Source organism: Homalodisca vitripennis, chromosome X (genome assembly GCF_021130785.1).
Source record: "Homalodisca vitripennis isolate AUS2020 chromosome X, UT_GWSS_2.1, whole genome shotgun sequence".
In the NCBI taxonomy this organism is placed as follows: Eukaryota; Metazoa; Arthropoda; class Insecta; order Hemiptera; family Cicadellidae; genus Homalodisca; species Homalodisca vitripennis.
The window spans coordinates 136,600,311-136,610,319 of NC_060215.1; the positions used below are offsets into that span (position 1 = coordinate 136,600,311).

General features: G+C 31.9%; 1 protein-coding gene across 2 annotated transcripts in view; it reads left to right on the plus strand.

The window, feature by feature from the left end:
* The window catches only part of LOC124369880 (histone lysine demethylase PHF8-like), a 60,256-nt gene extending 51,620 nt beyond the window's left edge, over positions 1 to 8,636 (plus strand). For both annotated transcript variants that reach the window (XM_046828018.1, XM_046828017.1), the window contains exon 17: positions 534 to 8,636. In XM_046828018.1, coding sequence (XP_046683974.1) covers positions 534 to 613 — 80 coding nt within the window. In that variant the 3' untranslated portion in view covers positions 614 to 8,636. The remainder of the gene's footprint in view (positions 1 to 533) is intronic.
* Positions 8,637 to 10,009: the final 1,373 nt, after the last annotated feature.

Sequence of the window (10,009 nt, forward strand, 5' to 3'; positions counted from 1 at the left end):
CTAGATGTTTTTAACCTGAGAAGTGTCACTCATATAATACAAGGTACCAAGATCTTCTAGATTTAAGATATGTTAGACTCACCAAAACCCAGCAAATGTATTTGTATATTGGGAAAAAGCTCTTCAATAAGTTACCATTAGGCTGTAGAGATATTACGTGTAAAGTTTTTAAAAATGTTGTTTTAAGATGGCTTAAGAAAAAAGCTTTTTATTCTGTTGATGAGATGTTATCAGGCAGTATTGACATTGTATTTTAATTTAGTTTTTTATGTTTTCTGACATGTACTTATGACCATAAGTGCTAAACCTAGTATTCTAGTATTATCTAATTTCTTTGACTTTGTCATGGCATTGTAATGTGGGACGACAATAAAATGATTCTTGATTCTTGATTCTTGATGCCATTGCCTTTGAAATCAACCTAGTAGGAAGATGTGTATAGTGACGTACTTTATGTTAAGTGACAACAAATAAAACTAACGTATTAAAAAATCAGCAAAAGAGCACAGTTTGACATCAGTTTTCTGTTTCAGATCGGAAACCAAAGAAAGGCATGGCGACAGCAAAGCAAAGACTGGGGAAAATTTTGAAAATCCACAAAATGTACCACTAGCTCTAGCAGTGTATGCCCTGCCGTTAATGCTAAGCAATTTTGTACAGAAATTTTACACAGTAGAACTTTCTTGATGTGTGATATTTTTATGCTGCTACAGACACTTAAAGTGACGTTCTATTTCTGTACTTGATATAGGAGTTTTTCATTAATGGTTCTCTTATTCGTGTTTATCTGCAGACTGAAATTAATCGTGGTGATGGGTCGTTAACCAGTTATTTGATATTTGTTCTCTTGCCTCACCCTTCTATTCTTGTATAAGCTCATTGTTTGTTGCATTACCTGAATGTTTTCTTGGATATTCTGAGTTCTGCAAGGAACACTGTTGCTTACTAAGAATGGTCGATAGATGAATACCCTTTACAGGTTTTTATGATTAAATAGAGCATAAAGCCTGGTTTAGATTGTTTATAGGATAGGAAGAGCAGACTTACCTTTACCAGGTTGGAGGGATTTTTCTCTTCTTCTTCATAGAGAGATTAAATAGAAAACACAAAATGGGATATTTTGTGATCATTGGACAACCACAGAGAGATTCAATTGAACACTTCATTGGAAACCAAATTGAATCTTTCTGGAGTTTATAAAGGGGCCGGTGGGCAGGAAACATCTAATTTCGTTGTCTCTATAAAGAAGAAAAGGAATATCCTTCCAATCTGGTGAAGGTAAGCTTGCTCTTCCCATCCTATAAAATCCAAATACCCTTACAGTTAATTTTGTCAATTATTTTTGTAAATAGTGCAATATTTATAGTTAAAAGCACTAAAGCCATGCATCATCAATAATTCCATCACTCCCTACTAAGCCAAAGAATCACCTTTTTTAGAAGGTTTTGTTTTGAAAAAGTTCAAAACGACCCATCACTTGGTGTAATAAAACACCATACTTAAATCTGAACCATTCACAAATATCTTATTTTTATACCTTTAAAGATAGTCACATGAAGACTGTAGGAGTTATTCTTTTATTGGTTTTCTTAAGAGGCAATTTTTATCACTTTTGGTAAGTCATCGTGTCATCAAACTGGTAATGATAAAGACGCCCAGCTTCCAACCTGAAGGAAAACCATTACGGTGAAATTACTTAAGTATTGTTTTGTTAATCCAATGAGTTTTTTTAAGTTGTATAGTAAGTATGTGTATAAAAATTGTATAAAATTTTGTACTTTTTTATTTTGTGTTATGCTTATTACTTCAGAAATACTGCCAGGAACTTGGTCTAAACCATCAACAGTTCCCAAGTGAGTGAGAACCTGATGACTCCCACAATCAAATTATTCTAGAACTTCATAATGTCAGATTGTCAACGGATTTATCTTTCATATTTTTCAAATTTCTAATTAGTTTTCTGGGTTTTGAATCTACATTCATTTAACAATTTTTTGTATCCTGTTCATTTCTATGTACATACAATATGATATGTAGATTGTCCACAAATGTAAATTTTAAAAGAAAAAAACAACAAAATGTACTCTTTGAGATTTTTATAACTAAAAGAACCAATGAGAGTACAGAATGTATTTTTATCTGACTTGAAGTGATATGGACCACTTTGATCATTTAACTAAAGTAGAAATTCAAATACATGTAGCAAAGATACAGGAGATAGAGAAAGTTAGATTGGATTCATAAAAACATAGATAGCATAACAGATTCAGGATGTTGATTAAATTGTTGTTTTTCTCTTCTCCGTCTGAAAAAGGAGCTTGAAAGGAAACAAGCTTTGTATGTAAATAAATATCAGTGGACCCAGCATTATGTACGCAGAACCCCCAATCTTGTTTAATTTAATTTCTACTGTATTAAATAAATTATCACATTCATTTATTTATGAAATCGTAATGGTTTTATAGTTAAATTTCAGTTTATAGAAATAGTTTTATTGTTTTGTTAATACGTTATAAGAGTTGAGTTAAATTGTCTTACCACATTGTATTTAAAGTGAAGTTTACAACAGTAATTAAAATGTAAATCTAATTAAACGTATGGTGTGATAAAAATAATGGGACTTCCTGAACCTACAGCTGTGCCCTGCTCAGCTCATTTTCAATCAAACCTCACACAATATTTACATCCACCACCACAGTTCAGATCCGTTTCAGTTCACATCGCTGACACTGACCTCAGAACTTTTTCTACAGTTTGAAATGTGGACATGTGTGACTTGGTTCGTAAAAGTATCTAGATTTTAACCGTATTTATCATAGTTTTTTCTCCCATTCAAATAATTTTTGTGCAAGTTGTGTTAAACATGCATTTTCAAGTCCTGTAGTTTTAAGGAGGTGGCATTTTAAAAACAAAATGTTGCTGACTTTGAGTATGTAGAACTATAAGCTTAACCACAAAAACCAAATTTTACACATATGGACCATTTGAGCTGAGGCATAGCACAGTTTTCAAAATTTGATATGGCTAAACTCTCAAAACAAACTATGCGAACCAACATGAGACTTGAAACAATTTTGAGAACTGCCAACGGCAAAGGACAACGTCCAACAAAGCGGAAGCGTAAACTCATGTCAATTTAATATCAATTAAAAGTTTTGAAAAATAAAGAACGATATTGTGAATAAATATTGATATATCACATTAAAGTTTCTTATAGAGTATTTCAAGGGCCTCTTTTCTTACTTGTTAAATAGTTTTTTTAGTTCTCACTGCATTAAATTTATTTTTGTTTTTAATAAACACCAAGTATAAAATAATATGGCTTACATTTATTAAATATTCTAAAACAAAAAATTTCTACATTGGTGTTATATCAATGCCGAATTGCAAATCCACCGAAACCTTAAAACAATATCTAAAACGAGTATCGACTGGCAGAATCTTCAATTGAATCTGCAGAGGTTTGCTGTATCACTGATTATCGAACAAAATTCACATTCATTTCTGACCACTTCTAGAAAAATTTGTGGATAAATTGAATGGAAGGTTGCAGGCATATTATCTGTCTGCACACAGCATTAAAGGAGAACCAAACATTCGTTTAAACAGCTGGTCGAGGCCCTCCTGTGCATGGCATAACATGCCGATCACACGGGCTATGCAGCATAAATATTTGAGGCACCAAATTCGCTGTTAGTGTTATAATTAATATATAATCAAAAATTAATCTCAAACATGTTATTTTGCAATTGAAAAAATCAAGTAATTAATTGAAAATAGTGGAATATTAGTCCAGCATTTGCTGTAAAGAAATTCCCATTGGATATTCCTAAAACTTTAACTTTAACTACGCATTTATTAGTTTCATGACATGATAAGCAAAGTTTTGCTTTTGTAAGTTTAGCCGTAAAATTCATCCTGCCACTGAAACCTTGAAATAGGTTTAGATCATTACTTTAATTTAAGCTTCTTTTGTGTTTTATTCCTGTTGTTTTGTATATGTTTGAAGTAAACTTGTTTCCATGTTAAATGTTACAGTTTGTGTATTTAATCCTTAACTACTATGTGTTGGTGTGTGATCACTGTTGTATCACAGTCTGACAACCCGTCATTACTATTTATCGCAGAAGTTGGAGTAATTTATCCTACTTTATGTAATCATGTGAGATCACTGGTTTATACAATACTCTGCATAGTAAATACATATAGTCTCCCCAAGTAATCATTTTCAGGCCTATTGAATACCTCCATAGTTGTTCAGTCCTTGAATTCTGCCTAGGCAACAGAGTGATATTGATATATAGAAACTGTGGTAATTGGTAATACTGATCACCCATGAGTATGAAATAAGTAATTAAAATTTGTGATACAATTGTAATTAAAATGTTTACTTATAATAAATTTATAAAGTAACAGATTCTCTTCTAAAAACCACAGCTTTGGTTTAATTTCACATTTTTATTATTAACTTGAATTTTGTAATAATCTAAGAATAATTTGAAACTCACTATAATATGTTCATTACCGTATAGACATTAATTATTATTACATATCACAACAAATTCAAGCAGCTATCTTGTTTCTTATGTATTAAAATACAGGGTTAAAAGTAGCAAAGCGTAATCTGAGAACAGATGGATTTTAACTAGCTGTAGCTCAAAATTTTCCAGCGGAGTAATAAATGCCATTGCCTAATTAAAATTTTTGAAAATTTATTCTGTAGATGAAAGATGCGTTTGAGTATTCAATTTATCCTAAATTCATGATTTCTCACAATTTTGGTTCACATTCCATCACCATATGTTGTAATTCAAATGTCCTCATATTTAAAATCTAAAACCTCTGACTTTGGCGTAGCTTCCTCTATCCAGAGAGTTATAGAGATGTACCATGGTGTTAAGTTAATAGCATGGAGTCCTGGAAATTTATCTACCATGTATTACACCTGACAAAGGAGAGTAGGACAACATTGTAGGAAATATCTTTTGGAACTTAATTTGATGTTTATATTAGACAGTGTATTAAATGAACAGCCTTATCTGTCACAGAAGAGAAATTCTCTTGAAGAACAGATAAAGTTAAACATACATTAGATTTCCAATCATCCGGATAAGATTTTTGAATGGCAGGTCTAGGTAACAAAATTTATATGGACATTTGCCACCACATAAATTGCAAACAATAGAATACAGCATTTGAAAGTGGGTTTAGAATCATAGAAAATCAACTAACTAAAGATCTAACATTAAAGGAAAGAACAAAACTTTCTGTCTCCAAAATCAAATAACTTCTCATTTATTACATGCCCTTTGAAAAGTTTTTCTGCAGCTATCACATATCTCCAATCCAGTCAATTTTCTTATTGACCTCTTTTGGAGAAGTAAAACCCTTTCTAGTTTGGCAAAGTTGTAAGCGATAAAACCGGTACGCAAAAATAGTCTGCAGTCAGCAAATGAGATATAGAAGCTATAAAGAGGATGATATTTTGCAAGTTCCGTTGAAAAGTGATATAATTACTTATTGGTATATAGGCTTGTCAATATATACATTTTCCCACTTGTATTAACTTCCTTGATGGGTATTACTGGTCATCCAACAATATTCCTTGTCCAATAGCTGTACAACACATTTCTAGAGAGATGAACGACACAATTGAGTATCTAATACTCTTTGTTGAAATCGGCCTAGCACTCAAAATTTTTTCATATATCTGTTATTCTTATTGTCAGATAATAGAGAACATTAATTTCAAGGCTACAGAAAAGACGCACAGTATTGTAAGGTTTGTGTGATACAAAGAGAATCTGTGCTGGTTAATAGCACAACTGTACAGAACTAAGCTTGAAAAGCTCATGTTATAGTATAAAATTATTAACTTTTAAAATATGTTGTAAAATTATTTAGATGGTGTGTTTTGTTAATTAGGTTTATAGTTCCTTCTCTTTTCTGTCCTAATTTCCTGAAAAGTTAAACACTTTTCTAACGCAAATCGACAGTTCTACTGTTTTCCGAACTTCTAGTTGTATAGTTTGTATATGAATCTCTGTAAATATATATTAATTTCTATATGGGAAAGTATGTTGAATTTTTTTGTTAAAATTGAAAATGAAAAATTTTAAATTTATATAGGAATTAAGAGGTTTATTAACCCTTTCACCACTGTAGATTGTGCAGCCAGCCGAGCCAGTTGCGCTGAGTTTTTCATAGCCAAACTAGCTTTAAATGGTTGTGGCGCCGCGATCGTTTCATCCATTCACATTTGGTAACCATATATGTTGTATATAACTATTTGGTTAGTTATTTTCTAGTCTATTTTTAATTAACCTCAAAAAAGTTAAACGATTTTTGAAACTATTGGCCTATTTATTTTGATTAGGATACAATTTCTTTTTGCAACATACATCCATGTTCTCTTCAAGTAGAAATGCGTGTTTTTTCACGGTCACACAAAGAAATATAGTATGAGTATTCATCAAAGCCAAATCAAATATATGAACAAATAACTTTATACACACCATCAAGTTGTTCTAGTACTTTCATGATATCACTTTGGTATTACTCAAGTATTTCCCCTCCCGATAACCCCCTCCCCCTCCTACCTACCAGCCCCCCCCCCCTGCCACACAAGATCTCGCTTGAACTTTCGGTACACACATCAGATAGCTGAATAGCAGAACAAGATAGCTCACGTGACTATGCCAGAACACCGATAGTGCATGCGAGAATACTCAAGAGTAGAGATGATGGCAAGTGCTCTGCTTGTGAGTATTCTCGTCTACAGTGGTCGAAGGGTTAACAAATGAACCTTATTTTGTTATAAGCTATATCCAGTTTGAAATGTTATGGAAATCACATACGAGTCGATAAAAAATTGACTTTTCAAATATTGTTTAAAGATTGGCAAATATTTGCTTTTAAATAATTACAAATTAACCCATTGCGGATGATTAACCAGTTTCTTGTGCTGAGTAGAACAACTAGGTGTTCAATAACGTAATATTCGTGCATCGAACAGTCTGTGTTTCATCTACTCAACTATTCCCATATTTCTCTAATAGATTGTGCTGGCAAGATTTCTGTCATACTGAGATAGGCCATGTAAATAAATAGCAAATATATAGTATTTACATGTAAATATATAGTGTTCTTAAACTTATTGATCTCACTTTTTCCAACTCTACTCCCCTTCCTCATTTTTATTCTTTTCTGAATCTAGTCTACCTTCCCCCCTCCACACTGCCTTCCCACTAAATGAATAATAACCTGTTTTACCTTTTTGTCCTCATGTTGTAGTCCACATACTTAAAAGCGTCTTCATGTATATTATAAAGTATGTTCGGAATGTTTACCCAAATTATGCACTTTAGTTCCATAAACACGTATTGTGTTTCATTTTCTTTGAAAATAAATTTTCACAAATATGCATGCCTTTTGAAAAATGCATACCAAATAATTTTTTTTGTAAAAAATAATTAATATTTATTAAAATGAGGTCGCGTTTTGAATAATTTAAGTCTCTACCAATTTTATTATTATTATTATTTTTGCCCTATCTCCCATATATTATTCAATTCAGACGTATGAGAAAGTCACTAAAACAATATATTTATATCTCATAATAAACATTAAGGTTGTGTCACCATCACTATTGTCCACCTTTTCTGTTCTTATTTTGTAACCTTCTTACAGTACTAACTTAATTTTCTTTGTCCTTGTGTCTGTGCCTCCTAAAGTCCTATATCAACTTCCCCGTATTAGAGCCACCATCTCTCTTGCCATGTCACCTCATGAGTATTTAATTCTTCATCCCTGCACTAACTTCACTCAACAAAACCTTGTGTTGATTTAAACCGTGTTGATCCATATCCGGATTCAATGTCTGCACTGCCTCCTGCTTGCAAATCTTTAGCTGGTTGTCTCCCTTGAATATCATAAGACTTGGCCTTGCTTCCATAGACTCTGAATCACATTTTTTGTTCCTCCTAAACTCTGTTGCACCATCTCTGTGTTCACGGCCTCGACAATCAAACTCAAAGCAACGTAAAGTCCAGCTAAGGCATTTGGCTAGATTAACTGGATCCGCAATGGGTGAACAGGTGTTTTATTTGAAATAATAATTTTCAAAGAAATAGATTGATTATATGTATAATGTACTTTGTACTTTAGATTGTGAAAATCCTTTGCTAGTTGTTGGTGTTACATTTCCTTCCTGATGTCATTAATTTATCTCTCTTGTAAAGATGGAATTGGTTGTTAGATTTCGATATTGTGTAAATGTATGAGGTTATCAGTACTCGTATAATTTAGTGCTAAAGTTCTTAAATCAGTTATGTAAATAATTCACTAAGTTAGCGTAACTTTAAATATGTGCGTACACTACAAAAGTTCTAACTTAGACTTAATTACTGAATTTCCCGCTATTGTAACTTAACTTTAAAAACAATGTGTTGTATTCGGTTACATTGATAAAATACTTATTTACGTGTTGTTGTTGTTATGGTTACAGTTACATAAACATGTATTTTCGCATCACTATATACTTCAAACATCTTTTGTGTACTAAAATAAAACTGCAGGTGTCTGAAAAGTAATTTTTTATGTTTAAAGAAATGGAAATTAAATTTTACTATCAGTGATTCGCCTCATTTTTTCACTTAACCCGTGTTATTGGACTTAATTTATAAATACTCTAATAATTATTAAATTTAATTTTGTGAGGCCTTTCTTGTTCAAGGAACACTCATCAGACCCACATAACTGAAATAAAAGTGGTTATGTGGGTCTGATGATGTGTTCCTTGCACACAAAAGGCCTCACGAAAATAATTAATAATTATTGGAGTGTTTGTTTATAAATTAAGTATTATATTCCAATAAGAAGAAGCTGGTAGAATGTGCGTATTATTGGACTTGATTATGGTGATATTTGCAATACAAACATTTCAGTTTTGTTATGATTACTTAGAGAAGTTCTCATTGAAGGCAACATGACAGTTCATTAAACACAAGAAAGTTTTGTACGAGCGTTCGTAATTGGGGCATTACTTGTCTACTGTTGAATGTAATGTTTCATTTTAACCCTCTCCCGGTCTTGCCGGAGAGCCTGGTGGTTCAGTAGTCTGGAATCCCCTTACTTTACTTGATCATCACTCCCTTTGTGCTGCAATCATATGCTGGTTTTACACTTCAAATTAAATAATAAGTTCACAGTATTGTTTTTCTTTTTCACTAAATTTTTATGCTGCTACCTAGGAGTAATATATTGAAGGTTTAGTACAGTATTCTACTGACAGTGTGACATTCATTTTTACAAAACCACTGGCTCCTGGGCCATCGTGCAGAAATATTAGTGAAGATTTTACAAATAGTTTACATTTATATCTTGAACTTAAACTAGCATACAATCACAGGATTTCTGACATTCGTCACCGTTATCTATAATATTGTTATACATAATTTAAAACCCTTGTAACAATGTATGACAAAATAGTTGTTATAACGACGACAAATGTCCAAATTCCTATAAACTTTTTAAAATCATAGATCAATAATAACAAACTTAGAACATTACAATTAATACAAAGAATACAATTACAGTACAATTACAGTACAATTATCGTATATTCAAAGCTATTAACTTCAATTTTATATAAAAATAAAAATCTACAATTTATTTTACTGTAACCTCATAAGTCTAATAAATTTTATAGTTCCACAATATCATAGATAATTTATTAAGGTTTTCAACAATATATGACAAGTAAACCATTAAAAAATTTGAATGATTTTTTTGTATGTGGCAGACCTGCCGAATTAATTATTTGGTAGTGCATTACAGTAATTCTGCCAGGAAAGAGTTAATGTGCTGCTAGACCAAGCAGTGCTTGATGTGGGTTATCAACACAGCAGACATTTCACCAACACTTTTAATATTTTCATTTCAAACTGTTTTGAGACAGAATATGCAAATACCCAATTTTATCCTTTTTGGAACTTGTAGATTTTATTTT